The sequence below is a fragment of the Cyprinodon tularosa genome, unplaced genomic scaffold (assembly GCF_016077235.1).
Source record: "Cyprinodon tularosa strain WSP-4 unplaced genomic scaffold, ASM1607723v1 ctg36, whole genome shotgun sequence".
NCBI classification, from domain to species: Eukaryota; Metazoa; Chordata; class Actinopteri; order Cyprinodontiformes; family Cyprinodontidae; genus Cyprinodon; species Cyprinodon tularosa.
This window is the reverse complement of record NW_024039074.1, coordinates 186,010-200,600: the sequence shown is the minus strand read 5'-3', so window position 1 is coordinate 200,600 and position 14,591 is coordinate 186,010. Positions and strand designations below refer to the sequence as shown.

The following is a 14,591-nucleotide window of genomic DNA, read 5'->3' as shown; positions in this document are numbered from 1 at the left end:
GTTAATTCAATTCAATTCTGTTTATTTATATAATGTCAATTCACAAGATATGTCAACTCAAGGCACTTTGCAGTTCACCAGATCATACAGTCAAATTGATTCAGTTTTCTATCTAAAGTAAAACCAGTTAATTGCATAGACTCATTGACTCGAAGGCAATCTCTCACACTAAGCATGCTTGTAGCGACAGTGTGGAGGAAAAGCTCCCTTTTAACAGGAGCAAACCTGCAGCAGAACCAGGCTCAGTGTGAGCGACCATCTGCCGAGGCTGACTTGGGTTACTGACCAGTGAGATGCTGGATTGTTTCTGGGGCTTCTTTGCGTAGTGTGCATCTGGGATCTTGATTGCCCAGACCTTGTTCTTGCCTTTAAGCTGACTTCTCAGAAAATACTCATTGCAGGTATTTTGGCTGTTGCTGCAACCAAAGTGCTATGTTTTGTTCTTGTAATAATAATAATAATGAATTTTATTTGTAACGCACTTTACATTTGACTTCAAATCTCAAAGTGCTACAAAGTGCTACATTTGAAAAAAGAGAAAATTAAAACAAGTTTGCTTGTGTCCATTGTCTTCATGTGCTAGTAGTCCACTTGTTATCTTAGTGACCTTCTTCCTCGACACTTGATGCAGTTCTATGTTTATTTTCTCTCATACAATGAGGTAGGCAGTTTGCTTTAAGCCCAAATTCCACATCCTCCACTCCCAGACTGGACAAACTGGTAAAGGGGAGCCAGCTCTGTGATTGGTGACAGTGGTAGAGACAAGGACACTTAACAAACTGCCGGACGTTATGAACACCCTCTGCATACTGTCTTCACCACTCAGAGGAGCCTGATCAGAGAGAGATTGCTCCTCCCCAAATGCAGCACCAACAGACTGCATGTACTCCTTTGTTCCTCAGTCGATCAAGATGTACAACTCCTCACTTAGGGGAAGGAAGAGGTGATAGGTAGATGGACAAGGGTCTGGACCCCCCTCCTTGGACTTCTTATGCGAAACATTATCTATTGTCACTTGTGCGACTTTCCACTCTCTCACTGTGCAATAACACATGCCAACTGTGTAGCCTAATTTTTTACTTATTTATAAGGTCAGTACATCTCTGCTGAAAAATTGCAAGAACTCAGGTCAACTACTTTGCAGTCTTCCCTTAGCCACATACTGTTCTGATATTCTTTATATCTAAGGGAAGCATTTTCCAGGACATTATAACTTTTTTCTTTTTTATGCTTTTTTGTACTATATTCACTCTTTTTATATTGGATTTTCATTTACTTTATACATGCTCCCAATTGGTAGAGTTATTAGACAGCATGGGATTAATTTCCACTGTTATGCTGATGATACCCAGCTATATCTGTCTATAAATCCAGATGAAGCTAACCCATTACATAGATTACAGGCATGTCTTGAAGACATAAAAACCTGGATGACTCTTAACTTTCTGCTTCTGAATGCAGACAAAACAGTAGTTATAGTCTTTGGACCAGAGTCTCTGAAAAAGAAACTGATTAGCCAGTCACTTCATTTGGATGGGATTAAACTGATTTCAGATAATAAAGTAAAAAATCTTGGTGTTATTTTTGATCAGGACCTGTCATTTAAATCCCATATCAAAGAGGTTTCTAGAATATCCTTCTTTAATCTGAGGAACATTGCAAAAATTAGAAATCTCCTGTCCAGGGGTGATGCTGAGAAACTAGTCCATGCATTTGTTACTTCAAGGCTGGACTATTGTAATTCTTTACTATCAGGAAGTCCACAAACTGTAGTTAAAAGCCTTCAGCTGATCCAAAATGCTGCAGCCAGAGTTCTAATGAAAATTAAAAAGAGAGATCATATCTCGCCTATCCTGGCTTCTCTTCATTGGCTTCCTGTTAAATCAAGAATAGAATTTAAAATCCTCCTTCTCACATATAAAGCCTTAAATGGCCAAGCTCCATCTTATATCAGAGATCTGATTGTTCCTTATGTTCCTAACAGAGCACTTCGCTCTCAATCTGCAGGTTTACTAGTGGTTCCTAGAATTTCTAAAAGTAGAATGGGAGGCAGATCTTTTTGTTATCAGGCTCCTCTCCTGTGGAACCAACTACCAGTTTTAGTCCATGAGGCAGACACCCTGTCTACTTTTAAGGCTAGGCTTAAAACTTTCCTTTTTGATAAAGCTTATAGTTAGAGTGGCTCAGGTTATCCTGAGCTATCTCTATAGTTATGCTGCTATAGGCTTAGACTTTTGGAGGACATAGGGACCCCCATTTCATCATTCTGCTTTATTCTCTCTCTGTTCTCCTATTCTGCAGAATCTGTTAGTTCAATCTCTAACCTTCTGCTCTCTCTGCTTTTCCTCAGAGTAGCTTTGCCTCGTCTGTTCCTGTTTGGCTGTGAAAACTTTGTATCAATTTGACTGTATGATCTGGTTGAACTGTAAAGTGCCTTGAGATGACATGTGTTGTGAATTTGGCGCTATATAAATAAACTGAATTGAATTGAATTGAATATTGTCTGTTGTATTTTTATCTGTAAAGGCATCTTGCTTTAACTCTCTGTACTCTATATAAGCTACTGGAACAAGAATCACCCTGAAGGAGTAATCCCAAGGGATAAATTAAGTTAAGTCTAAGTCTTTGTCCAAGTCTGATTTGAACCCTGGTCAAATCATGGGAGTTGGACACCCTACCAATACCATAATGTTCTCAATAAAAGTAAAAAAAAAAATTGTTATTTTCTGGATCAATTTTCCAGAACTAGCATTAATTACTGTCCAAACACAATATTAACGTAACAGAGGACAATAAAAATATCACTGACATTAGAACGTCATACTTGATCTATAAAGTGAATTGGATTATTTTTGTCAGTGTAGCCTGTAATACTGATGTTCCCTTTTTTCTTCTTTTAAAAAAAAAAAGCAGGGCTGTTCAGTTTCATTCATCACTGTTTTCTCTATTGAATTCTTGTTCTGAGAGATGATGAGTTCGAGTTCAGAGCTGGAATATGTGAAGTGACTGTGCATGATATGACTGCATAGATGTCTTTTCATGAATAATTTTCAATTTATCCAACAGCGCGGAAAACACATGGGGACAAGGAAAATGGATGAAATGGGAAGTAGAAATGGGAACATATTACATTGAGCTTGTAACAAATTCAATCCTTAATTTCATCATGGAGTAGGTGTGTATGAGCTGCTAAAATGTATGAGGGCATAAAAATGTTTCCAGGACAGATGGCAAAAAATAAGTACACCCTGAATCAAAATGATTCAAATCTGACTCGCACAAACCTGCACAACATATTAGGAGATTCATTTATTTTGATGAAACAAATATGAAGCCAATATCAAATCTTTAAAAATGCCCCCTCTAAAAAACCATAGTAAGAAAAATGATAATACAAACACAGCTGTGTTTGCTTGTATAGATGAAACTGATAAATCTTTTCCTTTCAGATATAGGAGACTAAATAGCACAGTGTGAGTTTAGCAATACCTGTCCACCAGCCTACATTGAGTTTATGTCATACTGGTGTTCTCCAAACATTTCATCGCTTTAGCTTTTATTCTTAAGAAAAGATGCATAAATACAAAAATTACTTACAATGTCTTCCAGAATGTGGAGCTTAATCAACAGCGCTTTTGTTAAATCAGAATATGCCAGCTTTGAATTATAATTCTTCTAACATAACTTCAAATGCAAAGCATGAGTGTGAATTCATATTCTTTCTTTTGGGGCCAATGGGTGGGCCTCTCACAACACGATCCGTATCATCAACTCATTTGCGCAGGCGCAACCAAATATACATGTGGGTTTTAATAAATAATGTAATCATGGTACTAAAATTACTTATTTTTATCCTTACCTTACTAAAGAATGCCAATAGACATCTTAAAAAAAATGTTTTATGACTTTTCTGAGACAATTTTGATGCTTTTTACATTTTCTCCGTTTAACTGCTGGTCTGGCATCATCATAGGACAAGCTCAGAGTAGTTTGGCAAAATATGATTAAACCACGTTTATCTGCATTTTAGTTTTACTTTCTTTGGGTTACACACTATATACCATAAGGTTAACATAAAAGGAAAATTCGTACTCCGGAATCGGGTCGCGGGGGCAGCAGACTAAGCAGAGACTCCCAGACTTCCCTCTCCGCTGACACCTCCTCCAGCTCTGTTGGGGGAAGCCCTAGGCGCTCCCAGGCCAGCCGAGAGACATAGTATCTCCAGCGTGTCCTGGGTCGTCCCCTGTTCCTCCTTCTCAACTAACTCCTCTCGATGTGGAGGAGAACCGGCTCTGCACTGGGCTCATTCCGAATGACCGAGCTCCTCACCCTATCTCTAAGGGAGAGCCCAGCCACCCTGCGGAGAAAGCTTATTTCAGCCGCTTGTATCCGGGATTCTCATTCTTTTGTTCATGATCCAGATTTCATGACCATAGGTGAGGGTAGGAACGTAGACCGATCGGTAAATTGAGAGCTTTGCCTTTTCGCTGAGCTCTCTCTTCACCACCACAGACCGGTTAAGCATCCGCATTATTGCAGCAGCCGCACCGATCCGTCTATCGATCTCCCGCTCCATTCTTTCCTCACTCGTCAACAGGACCCCAAGATAATTGAACTCCTCCATTTGATGCAGGGACTCTCCTCCAGCCTGAAAGGGACAAGCCACCTTTTTTCGGTTGAGAACCATGGCCTCGGACTTGGAGGAGCTGATTCTCATATGGTCGCTTCACACTCGGCTGCGAACCGCCCCAGCGCACGCTGTAGGTCTTGGCAGGAGGGAGCCAGGAAAACATAAAACTCAAAAAGACTAGATTTATATTTAAATCCAAAGCTGTAAAGTTAATTCCCAGGAGTAGCGTAGGATCCCATTTCCAGTGCAGATTGGGCAATGACAAATGATAAGGCAGGAAGGATTTTAAGGTAAATATTTTCAAAGGAAATACATTATTAACCTTTAAATATTATGGTTTAGTAGGCTTACTATTTTTGAGGAGGTAAAAACATAATTTAGGTCTTTTTAAAAAAGAGGGGGACCCGGATGTATATCTGATTGCTTATGTGCAAATGAGCGGATGGTACGGATCGTGCTTCCTGGAAGGATCGGTTATTGACAGGGCCAAGCAGTCAAGAATCTAATATGGCGGAATCTTGTATAAATTATTTCAAAGCTATACTTTTCAACTAAAAAGAAAAATATACATTTTAGCACTTTGCCAAAGATGTATAATTTTCATCCACAAGCAAAGAGGGTGCTCTAAATACAGGCACAATGTCTCATGGAAAATATGTAAACACTTTTGTTTAAAAATGTATTAACTTTTTTATATGCATGTGTCTTTCCAATGTATTACATGTTATGGCTGTCTCTCCATGAGTACATTACACGCTTAGAAATTATGCAAAGGTTTTAATGTGGTATTCCTTGAGCTCAGGCAATCATCAGTTTTGCTTCTCTAATGTTGCTTTTGCTTGCCTCATATTTAGTGGAAGGATTGGCTGTTAATGGATTTTAAGAAAGCTCAACCCTCATAGTTCTGAAGAGAGTCTATTCTTGCGAAGCTATAAATCTACATCCTTTAAAGTCCTGCCCTGACCAGATCATGTTTTGTTTATCTCACACCAATTTGATATTTAATCAGACTCAGCAGAATGCTGAGAAATATTTAGGTATTCCTTATTTCACCTATTGTGACTGCTGATATATGATTGTATGCTGCAGTTGAAAAACATTTTTTTTTCTACATATACAGAGCTGGGAAAAAAGTGTTTCCTCTCTGATAGTTTTTTTTTTTCCAGTTTTTCCTTTTTGACACTCAAAGCTTTTAGGCTGTCCAATAATTTTTTATACCAAAGACAACTTGAGTTGATGAATGGGCAGTTTTCAAATGATGGTTTTATCTTTTTATGGAAAAAAGCTTTCCAAACCAACCTGGCCATATGTGAAAAGGTAATTGCCCCCTAAAACTCACAGCTGGCCATGCCACCCTTGGCAGCAGGCACTAGAAACTGGCAGTTTGTCTCTTATATCACTCTGGAGGACTTTTGGCCACCTTTTCTATGCAGAATAGCTTCAATTCAACAGTATTTAAGCCTGGATGGCTAGTTCAAGGTCACACTAAAGCATCTTGATTATATTAAAAGACCAAACTTTGAACAGACTTTTGTTACTTTGTATAATCTATTACTGTAATGCATTGCTTTCTTTATTTACAACACAGTTACTTCAGAATTCTGATGCATTATACAGCCAGTTGGGACTGTGTAGAGAGAACGTGACTATTATTTGATTGAATAACATATTTGCCACTCCTGCAAACGTACACTTTTAAACACTATATTATGTTTGACTCTAACGGTTAATGCATTCATGTTCATCTCTGTAAAATATATTTAATTTATCTAATTTCTCAATGATTAGAGGTGGATTGCTGATGCGCTTTAGATTTGTGTCCAAATGTATTAGAAATGAGGGTCATGACCTGATGGCTGGACATTCTCCTTTAGAACTTTGATAATTGATAGCAATAATTACTCTGAATTCAGGTCACAACAAGCAGACCTAGACTATCCCTCTACCGGAATGATATTGCTTGGAATCTCCATTTCTAAAATTCTATGTTATTCTTACACTAGATGTAAGAGGTACAAAAACCTTTTGTCTACCAAAAATCATACACTATATACATTTCTAAACAGGTTCCTTATAACTTACATATTTACAAGTTGATGCAGAATTCATTCATCTAGTGCTGCTCAAATAAGACGTCTTCAAATAAACTCATTGGCACAGAAAAAGTAGCACAGGATGTAAGTCATAAACACACTTTTGAAGCTGAAATGGCTTAAACGATTTTTTAAATGACATTTAGGAAGTTTATGCACCAAAAAAAAAATCATAATGGAGGTAATTGTTCAGATATTTTGAAAACCTTCATGTTAACTTGGTCAACGTGAAAAAACATATAAAAAACAAACCCTATTAAGGGAATCTTTTATACATTCTGTATGCCTCCAAACATTCTTTTTAAGAAACATTAAATATCTTTCATAGCCATGATAAAATCTTATTTCCAATGTGAATCACACCTGTGCAGATTGAACTTCTATTATCCATCTGAGCAAAAAAAAACCCTAACAGGATGATACTTTCCCTTTCTGTCCAACAATGAAAAACCCAGTGACAATGCACAGCGAGATTCATTTGAAGTATTTTTTCCCTTCTTACCTCTCCATTATTATGAAAATTGTAAAAAGGGGGTCCAGAGCCATTTTTTTCCACAGTCATGAGTCAATAGCCTGCATTTGTCACAAACAATTCTCAATAGAGGCTCTTATTCTCCTCTGACTCAACTTAAATTGCCTAATTTTGTTCTTACAAGAGAGACAATGTAGCTGTCAGAGACAGAAATGAGAGAGATGATGACAGCGATGCTGAGGAACGGAAAGAACTCCCTCCTAATTCAGGAAAGGCTTGGGTACTTCTGCCGCTGCAGGAGGTTTCTCTGCTATAGATTCTTGCTGGAATTCTTCTGGTATTTATCTGTACTTACAATCAACTCCTGACAGAAAACACAGTGTTGATTACAATAAATGCAACACAGATCTGGTGTCAGTGACTTTGGGTCGATACAACTGACAAAGAGAAGACTAAAGGCGGTTTGGATTTGGCTCAGTCAGCACTCTTCTCTTTTTCTACTCACACCTAATTACTCTATGACACGAGGTCCGAACATTTCTTTCACCAATGAGTTTCTGATTGCTGTTCTCTCTTACTTCTGCTCTACTTAACCTTCTCGTGTCACTTACTGTTATTCACTCCGTGCACGAGAAAATGCTAACTTCCGGATTTATTACCGGAAGTTGAAGTGTTTACTTCCTGTCGCTAGTCTGCGCTATCCCCCCGCACTGAGAAAATGATGTCCAAAGCAAAAAGGATCGTAACCTGTCAAAAAGCTGAAGGTGGGAACAACTTTTACTGTTCTGTGCCGCTGTGTACCGCCGGGGGTAGGTTCAACAAAGTGCTGAGCTTCCACAGATTCCCCAAAGACCCGAGTTTGCGCGCTCAATGGCTAGCAAAAATAAGAAGGAAAGACTTCACCGTGATGGCTAACTCTTCAGTTTGCAGCAGGCATTTTAAGACTGGGGAAATTGTTTTATCGGCCAAAGGGAGACGAAAACTTAAACCCGAAACGGTTCCATCTATTTTTCCGTGGACCAAGCCATCGAGGCCAGGAGTGTGGGAACGCTGTCCTCGGGCAGCCGCAACAGGAGGAGAAGATGGCGCCGCGGATGACAACTCTGCTGCGTCTGGCAGCAACACAGGCATGGAGATGGACTGTGAGCCTGCTCAAACTCCGCCTGTCCCCATGATTGAGGACCACGACTACGCGGAGAGTCCTTTCATCACCGTGGACCGCAGTAAATACACTGACATGTGTAAAGAGATCGAGGAGCTCAGACAGCAGCTTGAGTCTCAGCATCTGACCCTCAGATTTGGGCTGCAGCGGTTCGCCTCATCCAAAGAGGATATTCGTTTCTATACCAGGTAAGAATGGCCATTTACACGGTATATTGTACTGTTTTTGATTAATATATTTACTCTGGTTTTGGTATATGCAGTAATAGCTGTCTTTTCTTTTGTTTAACTGAAAAAAAAACAATAATATAACAATTGGCAGAGTTAAGAGTTGCAGACAATGTGTTGCTGTGTGCACATCATATAATCTATTGAAAATGTCAATCACTATTATCCATTCTGTTAAGGGAAAATACTGAATTACACTGTGCTGAACAATATGTAATAACATTCCTCTTTTAATGCAGATTTCCATCATATGAGCATTTGATGGCATTCTGGTATCTTATTCAAGAGGCAACCACCAGGATGGTGAGGGTGAACAGTGCTCAGAGAAATCTTTCCAGCAGCACATCCACTGAAAGCCCTGTGACCAGACCAACTGTAAGTTATGGTTTGTTTTATGAAATGAGTCATTTAACTTTGTAGAGTAGATGTGTAAATATTTAATTTTAGCCGTTACAATTATTTGCTTTTATTCAAAGTAAATGTGTAGTGTTTTTAATATTATTATAATAAAAAGGTTAATTATTGTATTATGTCTTCTTTGCAGAAATTGTTGCCAATTGATGAGTTATTCCTCTTTCTAAATTATCTTTCCACTGGCTGCACTCAAAGAGAGCTCGGCCACAAGTTCAACATCCACAGAGCCACAGTGAGCAGGATCATTGTAACGTGGGCCAACTTTCTTTACACTCTGCTTGGGTCTGTTTCAATTTGGATGACAACTGATGCAGTCAAAGCAAATCGGCCTGTAGACTTCAATGGGACTTATGAAAACACTCATGTAATTTTGGACTGCACAGAAATGAGATGCCAAACTCCTTCCTCACTTCTACTACAGAGTGAGGTTTTCTCGACCTACAAGTCGCACTGCACCTTCAAAGCCCTGATAGGCATGTCCCCCCATGGAGCACTGACTTTTGTGTCTGCGCTGTTTGAGGGTTCCATCAGTGACAAAGAGATCTTCCGTCAGTGTGGCATCACCTCCCTTCTAACCCCTGAAATGGAAGCAATGGTGGACAAAGGGTTTCTGATCGATGAGCTGGTGTCTGGGAAAGTTCACCGTCCCGCCTTTCTGTCCAAGGAGGAGCAGATGCCTGAGGTGGACGTTCTCAGGACTCAGTCCATAGCTCGCCTCAGAGTCCATGTCGAGAGGCTCATTAGGAGAGTCAAAGAAAACAAACTTTTTGACACAGTTATCCCACTCTCCATTTCTGGGAGCATTAGTCAAATTTTTACAGTTGCTTGTCTCCTCACAAACTACCAGTATGGACCCCTGGTTAAAAAGTGGGCACACGCTGAGTAGCTGCTGTAGTTCTTATTTTATAGATTTGTAGAAACTGTTCATATCATTACTTTACCAACTACAGTTCACATTTTTTACTTGTCCCAGGGAATTAATTTTTGAGAGAAGTTTTTTTTTTTTTTATGTAAAAGTATTCACATTAAAAGTATTCACAGCAAACAAGGATTGTTCATTCGAGTTTTTAATTGTGTTATTTTATATTATTGTGTGATAACATGCACATATTGCAATTGAAATGTTTATTAATGTAATGTCGGTCGGAGAGAAATCCTTGTAGGCTTCACTTAGACGGAGAACAGAGAGATCAGGTAGGTCCCCATGAACACCTTTGTAAAGTGTGCTCCTGGAAGAGAAGAACAAATTATTAAACAGGAGATAATGAAAGTACTGAAATATAATAGATAAAAAAGAGATCCTTTACAATACTTGTCCTGCAGTGAGGAAATTTTAGCGTTGAAATACACATTTCAGAAATAGAGTTTGCTCAAAAAAAAAAATGGATACACATAAGATAAACATGATAAACACCTGTTTTATGCATATGCACAAATATACATATTTGCTGCATATTAATTAGTAGGCCTAATTTCTATTAAACTATAAACCATAATTGCACTTGTTCAGTACAGTGATGCCTTAAAAAATGAAAACATTAATAAAATTGTACATTTTAATGACAGCAGCTCATTTGTACGCTACACAAATACAATTCTGTGAAAATTGTAAGCTTCTGACTTAATTCAAATGCTATAGAATTCATAAAGCTTTTATTTAAAATGTACCGTATGCCACTTCCATAACATTAGACTCTTACAAAATTACAGGGACTTACCGGACTCCCTCAGTGGTCTTTCTCCTCTTTGGTTTGGCAGATAACACAGTCATCTTATCAACTGGCCCAGGCTTTATTCCCTGTTATATACAAACACATTTAAATCAAATCATTTATTTTATTTATTGTATTAATGTATCATGACATAACCTACCAGTACTCTGGGCTTATGCCATTGTTGTTCTCCCTCGGTGCAGCTCATCATCGGGGGCACCACTTGGAGCTTCAGCTGGGAGTAATGGGCACACTGAAAAAGCAAAGCAACACAGTGGTTGCATAAGGCTTTTCCAGCCTTACAGGAGCAGCTGAAGTGTAGTAGTTCCACAGACGTTGAGTCTTTCAGAACCACCTGAAAAGTACAATGTTATTTAGTTATTTTTTTACTCACATCATTCAATATGGAACAGAGGCTATTTTTATAGATGGTGACAACCATCAATAAAGAAAGCCTGAAAAACCTTAAACCTGATTATTTGTTTAAACATATTTTAGCTTTTTTCCCCTAATATAATCACCTGTATATGACGTTGAAATGCCTGAAAATTTTACCCTAATGAATAGTATTTGCCTGGCATTATGATTAAAAAATATTCCATAATTTAGGTTGTCATCACAGATTACATGCACTGAAAACCATTCAACTCTGCTAGACTGCTACTTCCTATGATCATACTCTGAGTTTGTGAGCTTTCTCTGACTTCCTCATCGACCTGAAGCACTCTGCCCTGACCACCACCTCTCCTGAACCCTGATCTTTGTCAGACACTGCAGAAACAAAGGATAAAAATGTTAGTGAAGTGTTAAGACTACAAATGATATTAATACAACATCAACAATGCACTATTAGGAGTTGAACTGTCTCAACCTAAAGAACTCCGAAGAGGTCTATAGATTAAATTGAGATATAGCTTATTTCTATATGCCAAATCTTTTCCTTTTCTGTATTGCTAATAGCTGGTAAAAGGCATTGTTGATATATGAAACAAGCCAAGTTTGTCATAGTTTGCGGTGTTTGGAGGCTGACAGTAGCCTGGCTCTGCTTTCATCCATCTCAATTGTACCAGGCTAGGCTAACACCATCTTCAATGAAAATGCATTAGCGTTATCGTAGCTACCAGCGGTAGAATTTACGTACACAATTTATGAACACAAACCATATGTTTAATAGTTAGTCAATATTAGTTTCAATATGTTAATTGACAATAGACAGTACAGTTAACACAAATGTAGCATTAGCATGTTTTGTTGCGCCTTACCTTCTAAGTTGTAGAGATATTGTGAAATGTAGAATTTAAATCCTTTCTCGCGCTTGCTCTGGGGAGCAGGAGAAAACATGTCCACGAGTCTGTGAACATCATCGATAGACATGTTTGGCAGATGACCTAAACATCGGGAGAAATTCAGCTCACTGCTTGCACCATCCATTTTTCAGCCGTCTGCTCTGGCAGCGCGTCAAGCAGGCGGAAGTTGTCTCATCAACTTAGCTTTCATAACCGGAAGTAGCATTTGCTAACGTGCACAGAGTCTATTACACCTCACATTGATCTATAGTTTCCACTCATTTTTACAAGGTCACTGGTCATGGTTGTTACATAAGTAAGACAATAAGCTCAGGTCTATTTTTCTTAATCAACAAAAAATTTGTGTATTAGAGGAAAACATCTTAAATGTTTAACCAGAAATAAAATGTTACTGCCCAAGTAGTTCAACAAAGAGCTCCTACCTTCTACTTTTATTACCTTATGTATTTCAAAATGATGTTCTGTGGTAGAGAGAGATGTTGAATTTAAAGAATGACATGAAAATGCAGATCAATATAATGGGTTGCTGATGCCTACTATACTATTTCTGTTCACTGCAATATTTTAGCCCATATGAATGATATGAATTGTAGTTTGAAAATGTGGTATTGAAGGGTATTTACATACCTCTATTATTTTTCTTCCATCATTCCACCATGGGAGTAGCAGATTCAGTAGGGACTCCCTCCAGCGTGTCCTGGTCCCCCTCTGGGTCTCCTCAGGTGGGACGTGCCCAGAACACCTCACCAAGGAGAAGTCGAGGGGTCAAAGTTCACCTAAACTTTATACATGATACACATTTTTTTTTTTTTGTAATTTCCTTTTTATTGTCATTTTGAAATCTCTATACATGTTATAGAAATTATTGAAAAAGAAGAGCAACAGAATAAAATAAAATTTTAAACTTAGACCAATGTTGAGATTTTTTCTGTTTTCAGACGTTGTCGAGGTCACCCCATGCTGTCCTTGAGGGCCCCTTGGTGCCCGCAGCCATCGCATTGGTGACACGTCCCATGCTTTGTTTGTAAAATGTTGTTCATAGAGAACAAAAATATTGTAGAGAGGAATCCAAGGTCAGATCAAGGGTAATCAAATATTGAAATCCTTTATTTTTTTTGTTGGTTTCATGATTGTCATGTAGCTACTATTAATAAAGCCACAATAAAATGTTGTCATAAAACGTATGGACTACAACAAAAGAGGTTTAGTCCCCTATTGACATAGTTCATTATATAGTGGAAAAGCAATGTAAACTAATGATGTCTGGATACCAGAAGAGTGAAGCAACAATTTATAGAAGAAACTAACAAAATCAAAATATAATTTACCAACAGGATACTTTTGTCTGAAACCATTTCAGACACATTACTGCATGAGCAGGATAAAAAAAGCGTGCAGCCAGCTATTGATATTGTTATAGGATTTGAATGTTTTTAGGTCTGAAGCAAACATTTAAAGGTTTTAGGTTGCCCAAATGTTTCTGCAGTAAGGCTGTTACAGCCTCACAGCAGGCTCAGCATAGGAAAGGCTGATCAAAAGAGTCACATGCCAAGCAGTTTCATGGGTCCCATATTGCACAACTTATAGTGACCGGAAAGAGAACAGATAGTAAATCATCAACAAGTGTCCATGTCTTATTATAGATATATTATATTATAGATGCAAAAATAAAAAAAACAAAAAAAAACAAAGAATAAAACAAAGGACTCGCATTGCAGCCCACCAATACCTTTAGAACTGATGAGGTGCCAAACATATTCATGGTACTAAAATACCTTCTAACTTAAGGTACGTCACTTGTGTGAAATAAGGGTGCATATTTAAGATATGTATAATACAAGAATGAAAATCTCAGGTTGGGTGGAGGTGCACAGATGAGGAGGCAGAGATTAGTTTTTTTCAAATTTAATACATTTCCACAGGCAATTATGGCAAACGTCCAAAAAACAAAAATACTAAAAAAAAAAAAAAAAAAACTAGTAGAATTTCAAGGAAAAACACACGAGAAGCCATGAAACAATGGAGCAACAAAACAACAAGGATCCAGCAAACATTTGGGGTGTTCACATTCATGGGCTGTGTCTTCCAAGGACGCGGTCTCTCTGGACTGGATCCTTCGAAGTCCTTGATAATAAGGAGACTGAAAGAATTCTGGCAATGAATTCAAACAGGTCTAGCCTTCCACGGCTTTCTCCGCCTTATGCTCTAATCCTTAGCAACTGTGACAGTTGACACACAAAGAATGAATACCAAACTTTAAAAAAAATAATAAAATTTATTGTTAAGTGAACAAAAACTATACTGATGAGAATACAGAGTGGAATAAAGGTGACAGCCAATGGGAGCATGAACAAATAAAAGCAAATGAAATGGTATAAACCTTAGTCAGTTAAACAACAGAGAGCTGTTCTTAACTAAATTTATTGTTTACACTTGTGTATATAAAATGACAATATAAATCTGTTCAAGTCTAACATGCTGCTTTCATTTTTCACATCTCTGATGTTTCTGCTATTTTCAAATATCCATTACTGTAAAAATGTCCATAGCTGTATATTGGTTTTTATTCTCCAG

The 14,591-nt window shown here is 38.1% G+C and overlaps 1 protein-coding gene and 1 long non-coding RNA gene across 2 annotated transcripts; one reads left to right on the top strand and one right to left on the bottom strand.

Moving 5' to 3' along the window:
* Nucleotides 1-8,102: 8,102 nt before the first annotated feature.
* LOC119790307 lies at nt 8,103-10,011 on the top strand. Its single transcript, XM_038295819.1, has 3 exons — nt 8,103-8,545; nt 8,824-8,959; nt 9,129-10,011. Exons 1-3 carry the CDS (start codon nt 8,103-8,105, stop codon nt 9,882-9,884), a joined length of 1,335 nt encoding a protein of 444 aa, XP_038151747.1. The 3' UTR covers nt 9,885-10,011.
* A 23-nt stretch (nt 10,012-10,034) lies between these two features.
* Nucleotides 10,035-12,240, bottom strand: LOC119790282. Its single transcript, XR_005281705.1, has 4 exons — nt 11,973-12,240; nt 10,871-11,065; nt 10,717-10,796; nt 10,035-10,227 (listed from the first exon to the last, which is right to left on the bottom strand). It is a non-coding gene; the product is annotated as an uncharacterized LOC119790282 (long non-coding RNA).
* Nucleotides 12,241-14,591: the final 2,351 nt, after the last annotated feature.